General features: G+C 55.2%; 1 protein-coding gene across 7 annotated transcripts in view; it reads left to right on the forward strand.

The window, feature by feature from the left end:
• Positions 1-25,193, forward strand: part of CNTFR (ciliary neurotrophic factor receptor) — a 51,686-nt gene that overhangs the window by 13,548 nt on the left and 12,945 nt on the right. For 3 of the 7 annotated variants that reach the window (XM_012463235.2, XM_064380520.1, XM_064380514.1), the window contains 7 exons: positions 8,082-8,166; positions 12,202-12,435; positions 19,412-19,529; positions 19,704-19,870; positions 20,997-21,160; positions 24,469-24,649; positions 25,017-25,189. In XM_012463235.2, coding sequence (XP_012318658.2) covers positions 8,082-8,166; positions 12,202-12,435; positions 19,412-19,529; positions 19,704-19,870; positions 20,997-21,160; positions 24,469-24,649; positions 25,017-25,189 — 1,122 coding nt within the window. Of the gene's footprint in view, positions 1-96; positions 398-560; positions 638-8,081; positions 8,167-12,201; positions 12,436-19,411; positions 19,530-19,703; positions 19,871-20,996; positions 21,161-24,468; positions 24,650-25,016; positions 25,190-25,193 lie in introns of those variants that run through there. The other 4 variants (XM_012463232.2, XM_012463234.2, XM_012463237.3 and 1 more) reach the window with 3 other exon arrangements.

A 25,193-nucleotide genomic window follows, 5' to 3' on the forward strand; every position in this document is an offset into this window, starting at 1 on the left:
TTGCTCTGTCTGCTGTCCCCCTGCTTCTGGGCATCTGCCCTACCTCTCTGTGGGCGTGGTGCACATGCACATTAGGGGGCAGAGAGAATAGAACACAGTGATGCCAGGGCTTTGGTGGGGGCTGGGGGCTGGAGTGGAGGTCCTATCTCCTTCCCCTCTCCTGCCCCTCCTGCAGCCAGGCCAGACATCTGGGTGCCTGCTAGACAGTTATGGGCACAAAGAAGTTTTGAAGAGTCCTTGGGATCCCACAGCAGATAGCTAGGCTGAGAGCTGCTGTTGATCCTCATCGTGGAGAAGAGGGGGTGATGAGGAAAGGCATCAAGGGCCTGAGGAGCTGGCTGGTTTCTGGACCTTTCTGGCTCTTGCTGATTCCAGTGCCACCATCTGTCTCCCTCAGGTACTTCCTTCACCTCTCCTGTCTGGACTGGATCTTCCTTCATTACCTAATGCTGGTGAAAGCAGGCTTTGGGGAAGGAGGAGCTGCCTGGGGAATAATCATCTATTTTCTCACTTTTTAGGGACCAACTAAGAATTTCCTTCCCTTTTCCTTCCTGCCCTAGGCCACCCTGGTCTTTCTCTCCCTCCCCTCAGGCACAGCTAGGCAACCTGAGGTCCCGGCACAGTGTGGCTATTCAGGGTGCGTATATGGGTGTTACCCATTGCCGGTTTTGGGGCATAAGAGGCTGAGGGCATCTGGGGGCTCTGGGCTTTTGGAGGGGTACAATGGTGTCTGTGTGGAAGGTTGATTGTTCTGAGTGTGTGATGATATCCATATGTGAGACCATGGCTGTGAGGGAGTCTGTGTGTGTGTGACTGTAATGTGTGTGTGCACGCACACCAATGTGTACGGGGCTGTGGGAGCGGGTGTCCATGTGGGAGGCCCTGATATGTGGCCACGATGGTAGGCTCTGAATGCCAGTGTTTGTGAGGGGCTGCCTGGTGTGTCTGTAAAGCTCTGGCCCTGTGTATCTGAGGAGGCGGGGGCTTTGAGAGCTCTGCTGGGTGTAGTAAGAGCCCAAGTGTGTGCTCTGTCTCGGGGTGAAGTGAGCACTGGGTGCTGTGTGGACTGAGTGACTGGTGTGTGCATGAGCATGTGTGTGTGCATACTCACGCCTGTGTTTACCCATCAGGAACAGATTGCTCTGGCTTCCCCACTGCGAGGAGGGGAGGAAAGGGGAGGAAGGATGGCTTGGTCTTGCCCAGCAGACCAGAAGGCTCCTCAGAAGTAGCGTGCATGGTGCACATGCATGTTAGGAGACAGAGAGAGAACAGAACACAGAAGACATTAGAAGCTTCTTTTTCCCCCACCCAACTCTGGCTCTGTCAGAACGACCATCTTCAGGTTTTTTTTGTTATAAGCCAATGCATCACATGCGTTGCTGTCCCCACCCCCCGGTGTATGTGTGTGTGCGTGTGTGTGTGTGTGTGTGTGTGTGTGTGAGAGAGAGAGAGAGCTTGCATGCATGAGCCTCTGTGTGGATGCAAGGGTGTGTCTGCACCATAGCAGGGATGGGGCCAGGGGTGGGTGTGGTAGGAGATGCTGAGGCAAATAGGTCTTTGTCCCAGCCTCCAACTCTGGAAAGCCATTCTACCCATTCTTGTGTCTCCATGGAGGGCCCTGTCTTGCAGCCTCCTTCCTGTCCCCATCCTGTCCCCGGCATCCGCTTCAGGCCTTTCCCTACCCTATCGCCCCTCCTAAGGGAAGTCTTAGTCAACCCTATTGCTCTGCCCATTCCCTGCCTTTCATGGAGTTCTTCCAGCTGTCTAACCTGCTGCAGCATTCTGTCCTTCCAAGAGGAGCAGCACCCCACTCCCCACAGACTTAACCTGACTGGTGTGTGTGCCTTTCCTGGGTAAAGGGGGGCTCCTGATTTTTCTGGAAACCAGAAAAGACTGGACTGGGGTTGGGGGCTGGAGGATTTGGCACCGGTGCCTCAGGTTCTGTGAAGCTCTCTAGAGCCTATGTCTCTAAAGGGAGGATATAAACTTATCTGCCCCTTCTTCCTCTCCATTCAAGAGGCAGGGGGCTGGACCAGATGACTTTTGAGGATGAAAGCCCAGCCTTTCTGCATCTAGAGGGCTGCTTAAGCACAGGCCTGCATGTATGTGAATATACAAGCCCATGCCCAGGTCACCAGGCAGCACGCAGGGCCCCAAGTGGGCCTCCACATGTGGGCACAGGCTGGTGACAGATTCCCATCTCCCCAGGATGCCTCCCCAGCTGCCCAGTCAGGCCCATCATGGGAGGGCCCCAGGCTCCCCCACACAACACGCCTGCACACACGTGCAGCAGGGCACACATATGCTGATCTCAGGGTCCCCACAGTGTAAGAGACTGGGGGTGGGGGTTTTGAGCACTCAGAGTCCAGGCTACTGCCAAAATCTGTCGGAATCTTGCCCCCCCCAGGCCCCCATCTCCGGCTGTGGAGGTCACAGCAGCAGGTGCGGATACCCACCCCCCCAGCTCACTCAATTGGGCCGCCTCCTTTTCCACAGCTTCAGCCAGCGGTGAGAGCTGGGGGACCGCTCCCCCTGCCTCCCTCCTGGCCCCCTCCCACTGATGCTCAGCTTATCCTCCCCCCTTCTAAGGAGGAGGATGGGGCCTAAGCTTGGGTAGGGTCCTTTCCCCTGAGCACCAAGGCTTGCCACTGGCGTGGGTGGGGACATGGTAGCCCAGGAGGAAGTAAAGCTTGAATCCTGAACCCAGGCACAGCTTGGAGCCCTATGCCACTTTGGGTGGGGTCACTGAGAGAGCTGAGAGGAGAGGCAGGTCTGGATTCAGAGAAGAGGGAAAAGAGAAGGGGCTAGAGACCGGAGATTCAGAGACAGGAGGGAGAAACACCACCGGGAGTGTGAGCCTGCCCGCCATGGCCAGCCAGCCACAGCCCAGGAGCTGGCCCCTGACCTAGGCCCATCCCTCCCTGGTGGGGGGCCTGCTAGGCCAGCTGCCAGGGGCCAGGCCTCCCTCCTCGGCCTGGTCCCCCCACCCCCTAAGCCTCTGGACCGCTCAGGCCTCTGCCCCCTCCCCCACCGCCCACACTGTCCAGGCTGCCTAGGCCTGGTGGGATCTGGGGGCCTCACAGCCTCAGCCCCTCCTCCCTGTCCCGGAGCTTCCCGCCCGCTCTGATTGTCTCTCCCAAGCTCCCCCTCAGTCATTGCTGTTCCTCCCGGCCCGCCATGTCCTTGTCCCTGTTTTTGCTGCCTGCTCTGTCTCTCATTTCCTTATCTATCTCCAAGTCTTTGTATCTCTCTTTCCCTGCTCCAACCTAATTCCTCTGCAGTTCTGAGGCGTCTACAGTCCCCAGATGTTTGAATCAGTGAGTCCATGCTGTGTCCTGTGTTCTTGCCTCATTCCTGAGATGGGCCCTCTAGGCTACTGTGGGGAGAGGTGAAGGAGATGAGGCCCCAGGATAAAAGGTGCCTTTTTCCCGCTCACACCGTGGGATTCTACAGTCTGGGCTGTGGGGGTCAGAGCGGGGACTGGAAGCTGTGGGGAGTCCCCTCTACTCTATGCTGGGCCAGATGCCCTTCATCAGATGGATGTTCTGAACCCACCCTGATCCCTGGCAATGGGGGGGAGTCCATCTGGTGACCTTATTTGGATTTCAGTTCCCTGCCTCGGAGATGGAACAGTAACCTTGCTTTGAGGTCACTTGCTTTGAGGCCTCCCTGCTCATTCATTGTCCAGGCTAGACTGAGCCTACCTGACCCTCAGCATGCCCACATCAACCCATACCCTGAAGTTCACAACACACTATTACAGATCAACACACACATGCAATTACAGCTGAGACACAGTCAGTGGTGCTAATTACCCCCCACACCAACCTGATGGTGGCAGGACTTCCCCAGGGTTGGCCTTGTACAATCTAAACTGCTGTCTGTGATTCTGCAGGGATAAATAGAGGCTTTCCAAAACTCACACCTCCCTCCCCTAGGTTGTGCCCTCAGCTGGGCATGGGGTGAGGGGAAGGGCGCAGACCAACTGTAACATTGCTGCAACTGGCAAGAGGGTTCTTGGGTCTTGGGTCCTAAGCCCGACTCTAAAACCGGATAATAGGGGTTCCTGACCTGGAGCCTGTCACTGTGTCTGTTACTGTTACCGATGGCAACTGTCAGACTCCAGGACTGCCAGTATTACTGTGGACTGGCATCATTCTGTGAGACTGTTACTGAGTCTATCAACATCTCTGTGTCTCTGTGTTGATGTCACCATTGGTATTACTCTGTGTGACTGAGTCTCATTGCATCTTTGATTCTGAGGTTACTGTCACTGTGACTGTGCCAGTGTCAACTGGTATCCTTGCCCTGTTCATTGGTATCAATGTATGTGACGGTCACTCACTGCATTATTGTCATTGTAGTGACTGTGAACATCCCTGTATGTCATTGTCAACAGTACAACTGTGTCATTTTCACTGGGCAAGGCTATCATTGTATAATGGTATCTTCATGCCACAGCGGGACAATGACAGTAAACTGGGGCCCCAGAATTTGACTCTTAATGTGTCACCTGTGTGGGAGTAATGATGACACTGGGGTTCTGTGCTGGGAGAAGTGCAGGGACCCTTGTGCTGACAAGAGGTTCAGGGGCTGCCAGGTGCTGGGCTCCTTTCTTGCTCATGGGGTACCCTCTGTTCCCTCCTCATTCTGGGGCTGACTTCTAGGGGCCGACAGGAAGCCTGGGCCAGTTCAAATAGCCCTTATCTGGGGCTCTATGGGATTTATCCTGCAGATCTATCCCAGAGCCATGGGGTGTGGACTTGGAAAATCCTCAGGAAAGATGCTCTTTGCCTTGGGATGGGTGGCCTGGAGTGAGCCAGGGCAGGATGGAGGTGTGTTCTGGATGCCTCTGGCCTCGTCCTTCTGACCTGGGCAGTGGGCCCAGCTGAGACTCTGAAGAAAGGGGGAAGTGAAACTGGCCTGGGGCTTTCTGGATCTGCAGGGGGCAGGGGCAGGGGCAGAGGTGGGGTTTCACTCTTGGATCTGCAGGGGAAGGGGTAGGTGAAGGGATGGGGTTTTGCCCTTGTCCCCTAGGGCCTGGGCTTCTAGATCCCCAGCAAGAATCCTTCCAGCCTCCAGGAAGGCCCTGCTCTTGCCTCAAATTGCACTGACCACCCTCCCACCCTCCTTTGTGCTAGAGGAGCTGGGCAGGACACGGAGATGTCCTAGGGTGAGCAGAGACCCTGCCAGGGTCTCCTCCCTTCTGCCTTTGAGTATCTGCCCATCTCCTAGGTGCACCATCTTTCCCCCTGTGTCTCTTCTATTTCTTGCTATCTCAGCCTTTCCTTGTTTCTCTGGGTCTCCACTCAGAGCTCCTCCTCTCTCCCTGCCTCTTGCTTCTCCTCCCTGAGTCTCTGTCTTTTCTGGGTGCCCCCAACCCTGCAGTGTCTGTCTTGGTACCCCACCCCCACTCTGCAGCACTCGCTCTCAGCAGCGCCCGGCCGGTCTCGTCTCCCATGGCTGCAGCCCCGTTGGCCCAGGGCCCGGCCCTTACAGTAACTCATCGGGCTGATGGAGGCGACTTTGATGAAGAAGCCACCCCTCCCCCTGCAGAGGCCTGTGTGTGTGTGTGTGTGTGTGCACGTGCATGTGTGTGTGTGTGTGCATGTGCGTGCACTCATGCACATACATGGAAGTGTGTGCTTATGTGGACCAGGAGGGGGCTGAGAGTAGAGGCCACCCACTTCTCCTTTCCCTGGGTACTCCTATCCTGGGATCTAACCTCAGCGGCTCCGCCTGCTCTACCTGCCTGTGCCCTGGTTCCTGCTCCCTTGTGGTGGGCAGTGGGCCTGGCATGGAGGCAGAGGATCTTCCTGGCTGTGAGGAGAAAGGCATGGACAGATGGCAGAGTCAGTAGGGGAGGGTCTGAGGGTGACTGGCCAGGGCTGAGGTTGGGGATCCAGGTAGGCCTCTGGCTGCTGGTCTCTTTTTTCTCTTTCTTACACCAGCCCTGAATTCAGGCAGTCCTGGATTCATTTCCTGGCTCCACCACTTGCTGGCTGTGTAACTTTGGCCATTGTCTTAACCTCCTAGGCCTGAGGAGTAGCTGACGAGTGGGCAGTGGCTAAGGGTCAGAAGGAGCCAGACCAAGTGGTAGTAAGGCTCCAGGTATTACTGATGCACAAAGGGTAGCTGGGGCCATTTGGGAAACAGAGAAGTTTGCTGTGCCAGAGAGGGGCAGTCAGGGCACCTGTGGCTGTGACAGGGAGGAAAGGAAAAGCAGGCTCAGAGGAGGGGACTTTCCTGGAGCGGGTCAAGGGTAGCAAAGGGCAGGGCAGACAGGATCCCCCTCCCACAGAAAGCCCCAGAAAGTCCGTTGCTCTCCAGCCTCTCCGCAGCTGCTTCAGGCTGATACCCGCATTTGTCTCCGCCATGCTATGCCTGCACCATCTCGAGCTGTGTCTCTGGCACTTTGTCGGGGTGTATCTGGCACTGCGTCTCTATCAGTTTCTCTGGTTGTGTGTCTGGCTGTTTCTCTGGCAGCCTTTCTAACAGCGTCTCTGGCAATATGTCTGACTGTGTGTCTGACAGTGTCTGTGGCAGTGTTTGGAATGGTGTGGCTACTTCCTGACTGAGCATCTGGCTGTGGCTCTGGCTCTTTTCTTGAGCTGTTTTTCTGAGTGTACGCCTGTTTGTGTCTATCAGTTTCTCTGGTATTTCTCTGCTTGTGCGTCAGACAGTTTCTCTGGCACTGTTTCTGACAGTGTCTTAGCTCTCTGGCTTTGTCACCGACAGCTTCACTGCCTGTGTTCCTTGCTTGTCCTCTGGTAGTATGTCTGCCTGGGTCTGTCCTTTATAGTGTTTCTGGTGAGCCCTTTGATTGTGTCCGCTGTTCTCTGACCGTCTCTCTGGCTGGTTATCTGGTTTCATCTGCCTGCCTCTTTGACTTTGTCTGATGGTTCTTCTAACAGTCTTTGGTATATCTTACACTGTCTGTGGAGCTGTTCTTTGGGGTTCTGTTTGGTTTGGGGCAGTGTCCCTGGCCAGCATCTTTGCTATGTGGCTGGCTGGAATCTGAGAGGGTGGCCCTGGTTAGGTGCCTGGTAGCATCCCTCAGTGTATCTCTGATCTCTGCTTCTGTGTGGTTGATAGTTCTTCCCTCTCCTCAGACTGAAGGTCCGTAGGGGGGCGGTTGTCACATTTGGGGCCCATTCTGCAGGAAATAATTATTTTCTTGCCATCAAGTATAGGCATGTGCTGGGAAAGGGGGAGAGAACAACTGGACTCTTCAGGAAGCAGGACACCAGACTGGGGAGCACTGGATCCATCCTGGCTTCTGGGGCCATGTCCTGAGTGTGCCTTGTACTTGCATGGGTGCATGTAGACACTGATGCACACCTGCTGGGCTGGGTTCCCAGGCTCCTAGGGGCACATGGCTGCAATCAAGGGTGGGCCGGGGTCCCTGACAAGGACTTACATATGAAAATCCCTCATTTTCTCTTGAGCATTGGTGTACAATTATGCAAAAGCCACATCCGACCTGGGTCATGTCCCACTGCCCTGACTCAACTACTCTAAGCTTCCCAGGGCCCAGTGGCAAGGCTTGCCTCGGGGGTGTCAGGGACAGATGACAGATCCGAGAGGTTCCCAAGCATCCAGGTTTCAGGCTCGATCCCCAGGAGCATGGCAGGGGTCCTTCCATTCAAAGCAATCTGGAGAAGTACAGACCTCCAATTAAGTTAAAACGTTACCCTTTCAGTTTATGATGTTTATAGCTAATTAGCTAACCTCACCAGTAAAGTTATTATTTATTTATTTTTTTTTTAGAAAAATGGCCCTGGCATTACCAATATTGTATAACTCATTCGCAGTTGACAGCATTGTGCAGCCAGCAGTATTATCTAACAGCAAACCACCATAGGTTGCCTTCTACCATCTTAGCAAACCTTTGCCTACAGATGCCAATAATGTTGCTTTATATTGCCTGAAAGAGGATCTTGAGCCTCATTAGGAAGGGCATTTTGGGGTCAAGGTGCCCTGGCCCTAGGGCTGGGATTTCCCAGTCTTGCCTGAGAACAGGAGGGGCTCCTGCCTGGGCTGATGCTGCCCCTCTCCCCAACCCCGGTTTCTCCCAACAGATGGCTGCTCCTGTCCCGTGGGCCTGCTGTGCTGTGCTTGCTGCTGCCGCTGCAGTTGTCTACACCCAGAGACACAGTCCACAGGGTGAGTGCTCGCGGGAGCCGCCCGCTGACCCCTCTTAGAGGTGGGCATGAACCCTTGTTGGCACAGCTGCATCCTGATACCACCCAAGAGCCACACACTGGCATTGTCATACATGACCACCCAGAGGGACATGGAGTCATGTGATACTGATATGCACAGTCCTCCACAGCCACACCTGGGTGTTGGAATGCTGATGGTGTCTCTGGCTTGAAATGATCTGTCTTCCTGCTAGGATGGCATAGGATACAGGCAGGTGGGATGGGAGTTGGTAGGGGAGGCTGGGATGGGGCCCGTGTAGAGTATCTGGGTGAAAGGGGATCTCCCGGAGATTTGTGGGGGTGCAGTTGGAGGCACTGATTGGAGACAGTAGGCAAGACTGCAGGCCTTCTACCCCAGCCTCATCCCAGAGGGAAGATGGGGACAAAGATGGTGACTGAGAATGAGATGATGGGACAGGGTAACGAAGGAGAGGGTGAGTGTACTAAAAAAGGGACAGGTTAGTCAGCTGGAATGGCCACATTGGGGAGGGACAGCTCAGAGCTGGGCCATTGGCAGCCTCCCTGCCCTCCCTCTACCTATTTGTCCAGTAAGGGCTAAGACCTGCCACAGCCCACAAGACAAGGAGCCATGTCCCTGCGGGGAGATACAGGGGCCCTCTTAACTTGACCTCCTGCCCCTTTACTGCACTTGGGGCAGCACCTCAAACAGCAACATCAGTCCAGGATCTGGACTAAAAACTCACCTCGAACGGGCTCCCTAAGCTCCCTGCCTGCATGATTCCTGCCTCCTACTTCATGTCAGTCGGGTTGGGTGAAAGAGAGGGTGAGGGCCCCTCCAGTGACCAGGCATGGAGCAGACCCTGGTGTCTGGGCTCTGCCACCCTCAAGGCTGTGGGTAGTGAGTTGAGGCTTCTATGGACTCTTCTTTATGAGATCAACAGTAAGACCCAGAGAGATCCTGGCCAGCTCCAGGGACGTTGACTGGGCCTCCCTAGGGCCTGCCAGTGGTCTCTACCTTGTGCCACCATGATCCTGGACATAAGACCACTTCTCTGAGAGTATGAGACTGTGTTCTTGTTGAGAGTGACAGCATTTGTCCCTGTTTGAGTGTATTTCTCTGTGCGGCTGTATCTTTGTGGGCTGTGCCTCATGTATGACACTGTCTATGTCACATTGCCTGTCTGCGTGCCCCCTGTGGGGCTATATTCTCGAGTTTGAGACTGTATCCCGTGTGTAATTATATATCTGTTTCTCTTTGTGTGTTTGTATTAAACTGTTTCCCTGTGTTCCTGGGCATAACTGTGCCTCCAGGTGATGGTGCCCGTCTTGTACGTGTACCTGTGATTTTGTGTCAGGTGTTACCATTCCTGAAGTGAGCGAGTGTCCCTGTGTGACTGTGAACTTGTGTTTGACTGTGGCCTTATGGGTGACTGTCCGGCATGTCCTTCTTCTTTGGGGGTGACTGTCCTTGTTCCTGTGTGTGTGGCAAAGTGAAGTTGCTTTAGGATGCCCAGGGGGACTGTTTCTGGCATGTGGTCCCCCTGTGAGCCTGTGTGTGCAGGTGCGAGGGAGCCGTCAGCTCTGTCCCTCTGTGTTCTCCATGTCTATGACCTCATCCTGTCTCTGTCTCTCATCCTGGCTTCTAACAACCTTTTCACAGCTGATTCCTTTGGAGCATTTGTCACCATGTCAGGGCCAAGAACCCCATCCTCCCCCTGCTGCTTGATTTAATTTCTGAAATGGACAGCACATCAGTAGGGGCACCCACGGGGTGGGAGCAGAGCTGTCCAGAGACAAAAGATTAAATCACTGCCATCTTTGGAGCAGTTGCATGGCCGTGTGTATTGCCGTTGTTGTGTTACTGTAGCAGTAGTGACACTGTGTGCTTGTCACCTCCTGTTGCCCCTCTGCCTCTCCATTGTGACCTGTCATCTTCTGCCATTGTGTTGTCATTTTTCGTCCTGCCCTGCCCTTACATGATTGGTTTGTCATTATTGTCAGGTTGTATTTCTACTTTTCTTGTGCAGCAGACAAGGTGTGGTGGGGAGGTGTTATAGCTGTTGTATTTGATGCATTGTTGGGTTGCTGTGTCCTCGTGTGGTGGCTGTACCTGCTTCCCAGGATTAACGGCCACACTGGGTTGAGTCAGCATTGAGCTGCCTGGTCAGTGTGACTGTGTTGCTGCTGGGACCAGGGTGGCCACGCCCCCTCCCCAAAGGTCAGTTTTCAGCCTCCTCCTCAGGCAGCTGGATGCAGTCTCTGCTAGGGGGTGCAGAGAGAGGAGCTTGGCATGTTTCCTGGAAGCTCCAGGTTTTTGGAAGGGAGGCTGGAAGAGGGGCTCAGTGGCTGGAGCTAGTGGATTGTTGGGGGGGCTCAGTGGCCTGAGTCTTGGACACTAGGCCTCTGGTCAGGGGGAGGCCCCCATTCAGTGTCTGGTCCAGCTTCACAGCTGTGGCCTCCAAGGCCCCCAGCCACCGCCCTTCCGCCTGTTCATCCTCTGTTCGGCTGGTCCCAGGCCCCACAGACAAGTGGTCAGGGCTGGCTGGGTTTCCTGCTTTCTTCTCCTCTGAAAGGGACAGAGAGGCTCAGAGAGGGGCAGGATAGAGACAGGCAGCAAGGGAGAGAGACCCAGAGTCACAGAGAGACAGACCCTGGCACAGCAAGGACGACAGAGGCAGCAAACCAGGACAGATGTTCCAGTGCAGAGCAAAGCAGTGCTGAGGAGGGGGCTCCAATTCGGGGAAAGGGTGGCCAGTGGACCCAAGGGGGATCCCTACCCCCCCCTGCAGTCTTGGTGGTGTTAACAAGTCTAATTAAGAGGCCACTGGCCCAACTTAATTGGCTCGTTAACAGGAATTGCCTCTGAAAATCCCCTAACTCAGCAGGGTGGCTCTCTGGAGGGGAGATGTAAGGAGTGTTAACGAGGGATCCCGCAGCACCCCCAACTGCTGCCCCTCCCCTTCCCTTCTCCTCTCCCATCCTCACTCCACAGATCTGGCCAAGACCTGGGAAGCATCTGTCCCTCCCGCTCAGGGGGCAGGATGAGAAGGGGGTGTCCTGAGAGTTCCATCTCCCTGTCTCTCTGTGGCTGCATCAAATCTGTCTCTTCCCCACTTGCTTCCCCCACTTCGCTCTGCCTCTCGACAGGTGCTCGCCTCCACCCTTCCATCTCCAGTCTCTTGGGCTCCTTCCATCACGCCTGGGTTGCTGAGGCTAGAGCTGGGGTTTGCTTTTGGCTCTGACAGGCCCCTCCTGGGGGCAGGAGAGGAATGGTCAGAGTGCTCGCTCCATCCCAGCAGCACCACAACCCCCTAACCTCCAACCTACCCTAAGTAGTTCCTGCTTTGTGAATTTGACAGCTGCCAGGAGTTCCCTAGGGTTCCCTGCTGCCCATTTTCCCTTCTCCTGCTGCTGCCCAGAGCCCTGGATGGCTGAGGGGTGGGTTGTTATGGGGTGGAGGGCTGGGCAATCAGAGGAGAGGGAGAAAGACAGGAAGAGAGATGGGGGAGGTAGGGATAGAGACAGGATAGAAAGAGACGAGGATGGCATGGGGAAGAGAAACAGATAGGGAGACAGAAAAAGGAGTCCAGGAGTGTGGCTCGTCAGTGCTAGCTTGCCTGGGTAATGGATGTCAGTGACTGGGCTGGGCCTGTGGGTGGCAAGAGATCATGGGGGTCAGGAAACTTTAAAGCATCCAGGGACTGGAGAGGAACCTGGTTTTCACGGAGAACTGACCCCTCTCAGCACTATACAAACTCTCTCTCACATGCAAACATACACACACACAGAAGATGGCCCATTCACACTCATAGCCCTGGACATGCACAGTCACATACACATTTGGAGACATTCATATACCCACACACTTGCACAGGCACAGAGGAGCTTTGAACACTCTCCATCTTCCCAAGACACTCACACAGTCAGACACCAAGCCTCTCATGCATCCTCAGGCTCTTGTCTGAGTACATTCACCTGGGGGTGCTGGGCAGGGCTGTGACTTACAGCTTTTGCCCTGTGCCCCTGCCCCCCACAGAGGCACCCCACGTGCAGTATGAGCGCCTGGGCTCCGACGTGACGCTGCCATGTGGGACAGCAAACTGGGATGCAGCGGTGACGTGGCGGGTCAATGGGACAGACCTGGCCCCTGACCTGCTCAACGGCTCTCAGCTGGTGCTCCGTGGCCTGGAACTGGGCCACAGCGGCCTCTACGCCTGCTTCCACCGTGACTCCTGGCACCTGCGCCACCAAGTCCTGCTGCACGTGGGCTGTAAGTGTTGCCCTCACCCCTCATCCAGCCTCCCTCCTTCCTTGAGACCCAGACTCCTAGCCCAGATCAAGTCCCCTTCCTGTTAGGGGGACACAGAGAGGGGAGAGTTGCTGCCTGACCCTTGCCCTCTGATCTGTCCTGGCCTGCTCTTCTGGCCTCTGAGCCCAGTCTTGCCCACTGAGTTCAGACCCCTAGACATTTTGCCCATGGATCCTACCCCCTTGGAGGTCTTGGGTATCCTAAAATCCTATCCTCTCTGACAATGTGGGCAGAGAGCTGGTAAGGCATGGCTCATCCAGGACATGAGTCGGGAGAGACCCTTAGGTCGTGGGTCTGAGCTGGAGGAGCCTCACTGTGTCTGCTCCCACAAGGGCTGGTCAGAGGGCCTCAAAGAGGGAAGTGGGATATGTGGTTATACAGGTATAGGTGAGGCACTCCAGGAGGCCCCAGGGAAGGAGGAAGGCTTCCTGGAGTGGGAAGCAAATGGAGACTTGGAGAATTTAGAAGACGCATTGAAACATCATTTCTGGCAGAGAGCTGGTTGTGACTGTAGGCCTCAGTGGCTGAAAGGGCATGTAAAGGCCACTTGGGCTGGTGTAGATGTGGAGAGGGAGCTGAAGGAGGGGACGGGGGGCAGATCATGATTCTGGAAGCTGTGCAGTGACAGTTTCTGGGTCATGTTCTTAAAAGATCACTCTGAGTGAAGAGAGGCAGGTTGGATGGAGAAAAACCAAGGTAGGAAAGAGGCTGTTACTGGATACAGGAGAGAGGATAAGGACCTGGGACCAGGGCATGGAGTTGAGGAAGCTGAGAAGGGGCAGTTGGACCTCCAGGAGTTGGTGATGGATTGGAGGTGGGAAGGAGAGAAGAGTAGAGGGTGGGAGGAGTCAAGACAGCTGGAGGGATCCACGACTGCAACAGGAAGAAAATGGAAGGAAAAGATAATGTGCGCTCTTTGAACAGTGTCTTAATTTAGGTTTCCCTAGAATCAGATCCCAAGGTGAGAATTCTTAGGCAAGTAGTTTACTTGGCAGGTAAGGGGAATATCATAAAGGAATGGGAAAGTGACACTTCCTTAAAAAGGAAGTTAAGTTAGTCAATAAAGAGGGAGTTGGCCAGGCACAGTGGCTCACGCCTATAATCCTAGCACTTTGGGAGGCTGAAGCCGGCAGATCACCTGTGGTCAGGAGTTCAAGACCAGCCTGGCCAACATGGTAAAACCCTCTCTCTACAAAAATACAAAAATTCGCCGGGCCTGATGGCAGGTGCCTATAATCCCAGCTACTGGGGAGGCTGAGGTGGGAGAATTGCTTGAACCCAGGAGGCGGAGGTTGTAGTGAGCCAAGATTGTGCCACTGCTGCACGCCAGCCTGGGCAACAGAGCAAGAGTCTGTCTCAAAAAAAAAAAAAAAAAGAGTTATCCAGATATTGCCTCTTAGCAACTGACGTTACCACTGAGGGTGCAGATGTAGAACACACACCTGAGTTGCCCTGCCTGAGGGTGGGGGAGCTGGGATGTGTATACGCACCTGCCTATCAGTGGTTGAGAGATTCACCTGGGGTGGGAGGGAGGAGCTTTGATTCTCCAGCACTTTTGGCCTCATCCCAGCAGGCAAAGCAAAAGAAAGCTCTTAGGTGAATAACTGTAGAATTTGGGAGTTAGAAGTGTTAATAGCATGGGCAAGGGATCTGTGGCTCCCTAGACATCTGCTGCAGACCTGTTTGGTGGGATCCTTGGAGGACAACCAGTAGTTGATGACTGGTAACCAGTGGGTCTGAGTGTCTGGGATTTGGGGAGAAGCCTCTGCTAGAGATGGATATTTGGGGGGTTGTCAGCATTAAAGCCATGGGAGGGGTGGATGGCCAAGGGAGAGATCATGGAGTGAAGAGAGAAGAGGACCCAGAATTGAGCCCTAAAGGCCATCAGCATGTAAAGAGGTCGATGGAGAGAAATGAGCCACAAAAAGAAACAAGAAGGAGCCAGCAGGAAGGTAGAGGGAAGACCAGGTGAGTGTGATTTGGAAGAGAGATCTGGAGAAGTCAGAATGATGAGGATCACTGTTGCTGAAGGTGAGAGTGAGGTGGGCAAGCATCCAGATCCCAGCTGGGGGTACTCACCAACAGAGTGAATACTCTGAACATAGTTCCATTTCTTTATTTCTTTTCTCCTGAGCCAGTGAGTCAAGCTCCTCTGGCCTAATTTTATTTGGGTACGGTTTACCCCACTGCCCAAAAATGATCTCCTTATTCCCTAGAAGCTACCTAGGAGATATTTAAGGGATCTGGGAGCAGAACTTACCTCGTTGTCAGAAGACTGGCATACATCACCATGTAAAATGTTAGGCTGAAGGGTTGTTCAGGTCTCCCACAAAAATACTGACCCACCAGTGGGGCTTAAAGAGATGTGAAAATGCATTTTGGTGGGAATGTACCTTTCCCCATGGGAAGGCTGTTTTTTTTTGGTTATTGTTTAATGTGTCTAAACTGAAGAGATGGTGTTCAAAATCCAACATTTTAGTTGCATGCCATGAGTGGAGTGACCCCTGTTGGCCAGCTTGAGAAACACAGGACCAGCCTAAGAACCCTCCTTGGTCCACTCTGGAGTCCAGCAGAAGTGGAGCACTCAGCCTAGGTCAGGCCCTTACAGAGGGAAAAGGGTCATTTACTGAGTGCCATGGAAAAAGGATGAACCCAACTTGGCACCAGTCACCCACATCCCCGCCTTCTCAGTTTGGGTCCCAGAAGTCCTCAAGATGGACAAGGCTGGCTGTGATGGCTGGGTCCTGGCTGTGATGGCTAGGCTTTGGTGACCCTGGGCTCCCATTCCTAATGATGTGATCTTCTTTGAGAAGTCATTGGAGGAGAATTGGGGTCTTGAAGTAATGTCCATAGTCTATACCGACAGGACATGCCCACAGCTGCCCTGTTGTGAGCAGGGCCCAGACCTTTTATATAGAGTGCTCACTGCCCTCCAGGCCCTACTGCCAGAGGAAGGCTGGCCATGAGTTGGCTGTAGCATTAGTTTCAGGTACTTATCTCTCATTGCATTATTTCCTCCTAAAGACCTGGTCAGAGGAACAGGGGATATTAATCATTATTGTCTCAGTCACTTTATATTAGTAACAAGAGACTGGCTTTGCCAACACTCAATATCAAATTATCCATCTGCCAGCTCTCAGAGAACAGAAAGAGTTACCCCTGATTTGTGGGTCATTCAAACCAAAAATTACTTAGTATTTATCCTAAACATGTGCAATTTTTATGTTTCTATTTCCAAGGGAACTTGGTCTTAACAGTATTCTGTTGGAAGTCTCCTTACCCAGGCTAATCTCTGAACTGCTTTCTCTTTGATCCGCCTTCTTGTTCTCAAGTAGATCCTTACGAGCAAAGCCCTAAGAACCCCTCTCCTCCTTAGGATGACGAAAGGACCCCCCACCCCCACATTAGGAAGCAGGATCACAGTGCTCCTTTTAGTAGCATCTTTTTATTTACAAGACACTGCTGATTCTGTATTGTTCTGATTTTAAGCTAAAACAAACCAGAGATTAAAATGATTTTTAAATGGACAGTTCCTTGTCCAGTTTTTAAAAACTCTTACTTGATTGATGAGGATGGAAACTCTGGATCCCCTGGTTCAGCACTCCTTTCCCCGCAGCCCTGTTTGGCTGAAAAGGAAAGAGTAGGGAGAGGGCTATGGTCAAAGAAGACGCCTGGGGAGAAATCACAAGTGGGAGGGGCAGGGGGAGGCATTTGGGAGTCCAGAAGTTGGAATGCCTCAAGGGACGCCATGAGATAAGGTTGAGCCAGGCCTGGGCCTTGAATGCCAGGCAGGAGGCGGCGTGTGGGTGGGGCGTGGGTAGGGCTGGAGTGGAAGGGTCACCCTGCCCCACCCTGCCTGATCTGGCCTGGCCTAGGGTGTGGGCAGCTTGCCCCTCCTCCTCTCTGGGCCGGCGGGCAGGCCTCATTCGTGCCGGGGGCTCCAGCCCAGGCGGGCTGGCGAGATGAGAGGAAAAACATGCGGTTTGGTGGGCTGGACATGGAAAAACAAGCCAATTAGGAGGAAAACAAACAAACCCTGGGCCAGCGGGGGCACACGCACGCATGCACACGCACACACGGCCCCGAGTGGGACCCAGGGACACCATGTCACATGCTGACACACAGTCACTTGGGTGTCTCAGGAGCCCCCACAAGGGGCAACCCAGATGCCTGTGTGTCCAGAGCCTGATACTGTGACCTATGTGCACAGGAGCTTTTGCTCACACACTCTCTTTAACATGCACTCACACGGTGTTCAGTTCATACATGTGAACATGCTGGGAATTCTGGGCACCCTCCCACACACATAGTTTGCAAAATACATTCAGTCTCACTAGGCTCCATCACATATGCACTACCTCATATATGAGGTCTAGCTGTCACTGCGTTCAGACACAATGGCACATTTACAGGCAGTCTTATAGAGTGCCTTGGCTACACAGCCTTGCACATAGAGACAGTCTCGAAATTGAACAGCCTCACCCTGAGTCACGTGCAAACACAGTCATCCAGTCCCACACAGCCTCTCATCATAGTTACACAACTGCCCAGAGTCTCACAGTCACACACACAGAGCCTCTCACAGTTACACACAGCCTCGCAATCACAGCATCTTAAAAACAGCTTTTCTTCCAACTCGCAACACACTCACAACAGGCATCCCAATCCCACACTGTCCCACAATCTCACAGCACCCCCACCTCCGCCCACCCAGCCCCTCAGCTGGGCTCCAGCTGCAGCAAGTCACTCCTTTTCTTCCTTTTGTTTTTCTTTCCTCCTTTTCCCTCTGAGAAACCTGGTCCCTGTCAGGAAACCCAAGCCCTTCCCTGCTCAGGGCCCAGGGCCAGGCAGGAGTAGCCAGATGACAGACAAAGCCCCCAATCGGGCCCCCACCCCCCACCCCACCGTGACCTCCCCAGTCAGGGAGAGGAACTGGCGTGAGGGGGAGGTTGGAAGGGGAGGCTGGTCTGAGGGGGGAGGACAGTCGGGGAGTGGAGGAGCCTGATCAGTAGGGAGGCTGGTGGGGGGCGGGGGCCTGTGAGTTCAGTGCTGTGGCCCGCTCTGCCCTCCAAGGAGTCCCAGGCAGCAGGGAGCTGACTCTGCAGGCTCTGATCCCCACCCCACCCCCATTGCCCTTCCCCTTTGAAGCTGGGGGTAAGGGGGGCGGTGGCAGGAGCGGGGAGTGGAGGCTTCTCGCCGACCTCGGAATGTCCTTTCCTCCTGGGGTGGCTGCCAACTCCAGCCTGGCCAACAGGCCCCCAGAAGGCACTTCCTGTGTCCTTGGCCGCCCCCCACCCCACCCCCAGGCAGAGTTCTGCACCCGTGGGCAGACAGGGAAGGGACACTAAAGACACACAGGATGATCATGGAATGACACGAGATAGACACAGGGCCCGGAAGGCTTGGGAGGCGGACAGTGGAGAGCAGAACGAAGATGGACCCTGTGGGGTCTCAGTTGGGTCCTGTTCCCCTTGGCAGGCCTGGACAGCAAAGCTGTCCCCGTCCACAGCATTGCTCCCTCCACCTGCTGCCCTGGAGCTCTCCTGTTGCCCTCTCTGCCCCCTCATCTCTTCTGCTGCAAAGCCAGATCTGGATCCTGGGGGTTCTGCCCCGGGCCCCTCCCAGCATCACATATACTGGACATGAACACGCAATCACACAGAGTCACTCACAGTCACGTGCACACTGTGGATGGAAGCCCACTGTTCCCCTGTGTCACCATGGCCACTCTGCATGCATAGACATGCACTCCCCTTCACTGTCCCTGGCTTATTGAGCTGCCCCCCTCCCACTTCCTGTCCACCTGTCAGGCCGGGGGCGGCAGCGGGGGGGAGGCACAGGAGGGAGGTGTCAGTGTCCCTGGAGCCACAGACGGACATTCCTTGCCTGGGTCAGATCACATAAGCTGCCTCCTTCCAGGAACCTGAGCCGCCTGTCCTCACGCCTTACCCAAAGCCTGAGGGTGGGACAGCTGGACTAAGTGCTCACGGCAGCAAAAAGAGTTCAGGTTAGACAGAAGAAAGGACTTCCCAAGTGTGTGTGTGTGTAGCCCCCATCCTGGGGTTTAGTCCCAGCTCTAGCTTGCTGTCTGACCTTGAGAGGTTCCTATCCCTCTCTGGGCCTTCCTATTCCAGAGTGAGAGCAGCTGCTTACCACGTAAAGGGCTTCTTAAAGGTGTGATGGAGATGCTAGGGGCTGGCACTGGGGTGAGGTACACGCAAAGGGAACAGCAGCTTGCTTTCAACAGGCACTTGAACACACACACACTCATACATAGACACGCAGATTCACACACATCTGAATAGCTGCTCCTACAGATCCCTGGTCACTCATTTATGTCTCATAGAGATATGCATGTAGCACATACGTCTGCACACAGACGTCTACAAACACAGATATGCACACGAGCAGCCACTCAGTTCTGCTCCTGTGTAGCCACCAGGCCTGTCCTTGTGTCTCCATCTCTACTGAGGGAAGTCTGGGGTGTCTCTTCTCCAGGAAGTGACCCCATCACTCCAGCAGTCGGAGGACCCATTCAAGACTCCCCTCGTCTCCGTAGCACACAGTCTTCCTCTGGGAGTGGACACAAAGTGGCAGGAGATGTGGGGCTGGGGCCGATTCCCCCAGACATCACCTCCATCCTGTGATTGATGAGTTGAGGCCCACAGCCCCCTGCTCCCCACAGTTTCTGCCTCCATTGAGCAGGTGGAGGGGGGGGTTCCCTGTCCGTACAGCCCTTGTTTTTCTTTAATTAAACATCTGGCTCTCTGTGGCCTGGGAAGCCTCAGACCCTCGCTGACAGCCTCCCCCCAACAACTTTGGCATCAATGATGGGTTGAGGGGGGAGAGCTGGGGCTCTGGGGCCCACCTGTCCCCACACTAGTGAAGGGGACTGGGAGCTCCAAGAATGCCTTGACTATGCTGTCCTCACCCCCAGTGCCGCCGCGGGAGCCTGTGCTCAGCTGCCGCTCCAACACTTACCCCAAGGGCTTCTACTGCAACTGGCATCTGCCCACCCCCACCTACATTCCCAACACCTTCAATGTGACTGTGCTGTGAGTAGCTGCGCATGTAACCCGGGTCCAGCCCTGACCTCTGACCTCTCCCCCATCCCACTACCATGCCCTCAGTCCACACCCCAGCCCTGTCTTGGGCTTGACCTTCCCTCAACCTTTGCCCCACCTGACCCTTGATGTTGGTAACAGTACCTGGGCCTCACCTCTCCCCAGGCACGGCTCCAAAATTATGGTCTGTGAGAAGGACCCAGCCCTCAAGAACCGCTGTCACATTCGCTACATGCACCTGTTCTCCACCATCAAGTACAAGGTCTCCATAAGTGTCAGCAATGCCCTGGGCCACAATGCCACAGCTATCACCTTTGATGAGTTCACCATTGGTACGTGTGGTGGTTGGTGGGGGAACCTGCTGTGTACTCCAGTGGGAGTGTAAGTGGATGTGTGCCAGAGGCACATGAACATTGGTGGAGATGTCCACATGCATGCACATGTATACATGGCATGTACATGCCTATGCACATGTACAGTGTGCATATTTGTGCACATATATGCATGACATATACGCACCTGTGAACGTGTAAGTTAATGCCCTTTACCTGAAGGACCAAGAGACCTGTCCAGCAGCTCTTCCAATCATCTTTCTGGCTCCCAGAACATGCAGCAGGGGGAAGGGGGGACAGGCTGGGCCAGACCCTTGTGCAGCTGCAGCCTCCACTACACTCCCCCAACTCTAATAGCTTCCTTACGGCCTATGATGAATGAGGTGTCAGAACAGGAGACAGGACTGGGACAGATACCGCCTTCCCCTGCCTGACCCCCCATCCCAGCCAGACCCTCTACCTGCCCCTGCCCTGTTCCAGGCAGGCTCTCTGCCTGCTGTTCCCCTGCCTCAGCCAGACCTTCTGACTGCTCCTGTCTTCTCCCCAGACCCCATGGCTGGATTACTAGCCAGAGTATTTCTACATAAGCTGGGCCTTTAGGCGCCCCTGTCAGATCCCCAGCCTACCTCCAACCCAGATCTGCAACACCTGTGGACTGTCTTTTACCCTTGACCCAGATCTTAGTTTGGAACTGGAAAAATTGAAGTGAAAAACCAAGCCTGGGGGAGTGTGTGGTGCTGGTGTAGGAGTGGGTAATTCAGGTGACAGTGGGGGTGACAGTGGTAACTATGGAGGCATCACATGGGCTTAGTTACTGGGATATAGGTCAGCATGAGAATAGGGTTGGGACGATGGGATGGTGAGATGAAATTTGGGATGTTGATATGAAAAGCTGGTGACAGTGACTGTAGTGACAGTCATTGGTGATGATGGGGATGTCAGACTTGGAAGTAATGAGATCATGGTCTATGGTAGTTGCTAGAATTGACAACAGAAAAGAGGCATGGTGACTATGATGATGATGACAATGGTTGGCAATATGAGAAGGTCAGCATGGTGGCTGGAGTTGACAAAGTGGGTTGTTGCCAAAGATGAGTGTAGTAATGAAGCTATGTCTCCTAAACAGTGAAGCCTGATCCTCCAGAAAATGTGGTAGCCCGGCCAGTGCCCAGCAACCCTCGCCGGCTGGAGGTGACGTGGCAGACCCCGTCGACCTGGCCTGACCCTGAGTCTTTTCCTCTCAAGTTCTTTCTGCGCTACCGACCCCTCATCCTGGACCAGTGGCAGCATGTGAGTGCCCTGCCCTGCCAAGATCCTGGGTGCCCGACTTAGAATCATGTGGAGAGTGGCACCCATATCCCAGGTGGCAGCAGCTCCAGTGTGAGACCTGATGCATCAGGCTCTCCGGGGGGCGGGGGGGTACCAGGTGGGCCTGGGAGAATGGATGGAGCTGAGGCAGGTGTCCTTAGGTGTTCCCAGTGACCCCTGTTAGTGCAGTAGGAACACATATGTCCTTTATGGCTCCCCGAGGTAGTGGAGAGAAATGCAGGAAGGGAGATGGTGGGCAGGACAGGCAGGGCTCCCTTTCAGTCCTGACCAGGCATCTCCCTCTTTACACTCTGGCCCAGGCTCTGGGCCTGTGCCGGCCTCAAGGGGCAGGAACGTGCCTGTCGTCAAGGGCTCACAGATGGGCTCAAGGGGTCAAGATCAGGCAATGTGATCAAGCCTGGTCCAGGGTGGGAGTTTAGGCATTGACTGGCATCAGGACTCCAAATTCAGACCCAGCTTAGGGGTCAGCTTGAGGTTATGAGTCGGAAGGTGGCCTAGGCTTGGAACCAAGCAGTGGACAAGGGTCAGTATGGGGTCAGGTTGTGGTCTGGATCAAGCTATAATAGAGAGCTCTGGGGAGCAGCCAGAGGTTTGGGTCAGCCAGAGGTTTAGGGGGTTGCTTTGAGAGTCCTGGGCCCGTAGTGTTGTGGGCACTCTGTGTGGCCAATGAGGCCTGTGGGCTAGCGGGGGGGTTGGGAGGGTCCTCCATGGGGCAACCCAGGCTGGTTCCTGGGGGTCACCTTGTACTCCCACCTCATCTAACAGGCTCCATCTCCAGCTCCTCATGCCCCTATCCTGTCCGGCCTTTAAAGTGCGTAATTCGATTCCTGGGTGCTTGTCCGGGTTGCGGGCCTGGCCCCCACAAAGGCTGCTCACACACTCACATCTTCCCTGACAGAGTCCGGAGTCCCTCCCGCCTGGCCAGCTGCCCGCACCTAATGCATTGCTAATAACCAGGGTCTAGTTTCACAAGCCCCCCTCCCCCGCTAACGAGCTACAGGCAGCAGCCCCGCGCGTCGCGGCGCACACGACTTGCAGTGGACCTGGCACACTGCCCACCACACACACAGGAACATGCACACACACGGCTCCCAGCAGGAACCATACACCATACGTGTGTGTGACTAATATGCCAAGACCCTGCGCAAAACTGACCCCCACACTGAGGTGAGAAGAGCAAAGTGTGCAGGCTCCGTGGCAAGAACACACGTAGCCTGTAGTGTATCCTAGCCCCATTCTGTGTCTCACTGGCATTGGGGTTGGTTGGATTTACGGTTCTTTTCAGCTGAAGTTTTGCTCTGAACAGTCTGTTCTCCCCGATCCTTGACCTTGGGAGAGGCAGGTGTATAATTTGGAGGGGGCATGAAGGGCAGAGCAAAGAAAAATACCATTTGGATTTTCAGGAGGAAAATGCAGACCAGGAATTGCAAAAGAATGGGCCCTGGGATGCCTGGCAGGGCCTGTCTCAGCATGGACAAGGGGGAGGCAAGTACTGGGACCCAACATGGGTTCCCTGCAGCTCCTGCCCTCACCCTAACTCGGCAGGGAGGCTTGGAGGGCATGTCTGGCATCTGCTGCAGCAGACCATGGAGGACTTTGAGGGAGGTGAATGCCAGTGACTAGGGAGTTCTGGCCAATTGAAAAGCCTTTCTCTTGAGAGGGAGGATGAAGGGATCACTGATAACCTAGGAAGAAGGATTCTGGTCTCGGAGATGTGGCCCCCAGAAGAGCACTGATCTCCTGGGGGCCACATTCCTAGAGGTATGGTACCCACCATGAGCCTGCAATGAGGCGGCAATTTGATCTGTTCCCTGTGGTTCCCTCCCTGTGGGAAGAGACTGACGTGGAGGTCTGCAGGCCTAATCCTGGCAGGAGGGAGACGAAGCTAAAAAAGCCAGGGCTATTCACCCAGAGGGTATCTTTGGTGAGCAGAAAGGGACTGGGGTGTCAGAGGTGGAACTAGGACCCTGGCTCCAGGAGAAGAGGGTCTTTGGGACCCTCTGAACCTCCAGAGCTGGGATTAGGATTTACTGAGCCCAGGGTCTGGGCCCAAAAGGTGTCTCACCATGACCCTGACCTTTACCACTGCATCAGGGCCACAGGTTGAGCTGCAACTGGAAGGGCTTCCTGCCCTGTTTGGACCCACTGCACTTGCCCAGACACACATATACACACATGTGCGCATGCACTCACAGGCTGTCAGGTCAGGTAGCCCAGACCGCAGTTTTCTGGGGGGAAGATTGGAACAGGGACCGAAAAAGCCCTGAAGCCAGACGTGGCCCAGAGCAGCCCCCTTCTCCGCCCCCGCCTGCTGCCCCTGTTTACGAGGCGGCTTAATGAGGCAGCGGGTGCCGCTGAGATGAACCAGAGCCCAGCCTGGGCCTGGGAGGGGCGCCGGACAGGCAGGCTGGCCTGGAGGTGGGGGGAGACCAGCAGGATGGGGCCAGCGTGGTGGGGGTGGGGTGGCGATGCCTCCAGGAGGAAATGGAGCAGCTGTCCTGCTCCCCGCAGCCCCATGGTCTGTCCCCTACCCCTTTCCTCTTCGGCAGGGTGATAACCACACTGAGGCCTTCCTAAGGGGATGCCCAGCTTTGGCCGGGCTGGTAGATGCCCTGGGCATCTGGGAACCTGGGCTCTGACCAGAAGCCGTGGTGATGGCACTGCTGGCTGAAGTGTGTTTGGTGCTGTCCTCATGCCTTGGTCCTCGCTGTAACCCTAAGAGATGGATCCTCTCATGAACACCGTTTTACAGATGAGGATGGCAAGGCACAAGGACATTAACTTGGTCACCTTGCTACTAGGGGATGGGGCCCACTTGGAACTCAGGCAGCCTAGCTCCAGTCGGTGTGTGGAACCTCCCCTCTCAGCGGCTTCTTGGTGGGAGAGGAGCGCGGCGCTACCATCTCCTCTCACCCACTGCCTTTGCCACCTCCAGGCTGGGGCTGTGGTCGGTCGGGATTCAGCCAGGCTGGGGGCTGTGAGAGAGCAGGTGCCACAGCAGAGTCGCAGGCACAGGGCAAAGACCTCCTTCAAAGGCACCGCCTGGTGTGTTTCTGGTCTCCTTAAAGATGTCCTTACTCTCCTTCAGGGACAACTGTCTTCCCGTGGGGTCTCCTCCCTAAGTGTCCTCACTCTCCTCCAGGGAAGTCCTCACTGCCCTCAGGGCCCTTCACTCTCCTTTCCCTAGAGGTGTGGTCACTTCCTCTGGAGGGACCTCACTCTCCTGGCCCCCGGGTGTATCCTTACCCCCACCCCATGGTCTGGTGCAGGTGGAGCTGTCGGACGGCACAGCACACACCATCACAGATGCCTACGCCGGGAAGGAGTACATTATCCAGGTGGCAGCCAAGGACAATGAGATCGGGACATGGAGTGACTGGAGTGTGGCCGCCCACGCTACACCCTGGACTGAGGAACCGCGACACCTCACCACCGAGGCCCAGGCCGCGGGTGAGCTTGCTCCCGCCCCTGCCTTCTGGGCTCTGCTGGCTGCCCTGTGGCCTGGTTCTACCCTGCTGCCTCCAGCCTCTGCTCCTGGGGGGTAGCCATACTCTGGTAGCCACACTTCTGCCTGCCTGTTCAACCCCTGCCATTCCTGGTCCTTGCTATCTGGACATCCTTGGTAGGTGTCATTGGGTGGAGGGGTCATCTGTGAGCCTTAGGAAGCAGGATCTGCCCGACGAGGAGGCAGGGCCTGTCTAATGGGAGAGGCAGTACCAGTTTGGTATAGGAAGCAGAATGGTTTTTCTCATGAGCCCCCAGATCTGGATGGGACCCCAGCCCTGGCCTTGCCCTGAGTTTCCCCCATGTTCCCCAGAGACCACGACCAGCACCACCAGCTCCCTGGCACCCCCGCCCACCACGAAGATCTGTGACCCTGGGGAGCTGGGCAGCGGCGGGGGACCCTCGGCACCCTTCTTGGTCAGCGTCCCTGTCACTCTGGCCCTGGCTGCCGCTGCCGCCACTGCCAGCAATCTCTTGATCTGGTAGGTGG

Source organism: Aotus nancymaae, unplaced genomic scaffold, assembly GCF_030222135.1.
Source record: "Aotus nancymaae isolate 86718 unplaced genomic scaffold, 86718_ANA_hifiasm-v0.15.2.pri h1tg000003l, whole genome shotgun sequence".
Lineage (NCBI taxonomy): Eukaryota > Metazoa > Chordata > Mammalia > Primates > Aotidae > Aotus > Aotus nancymaae.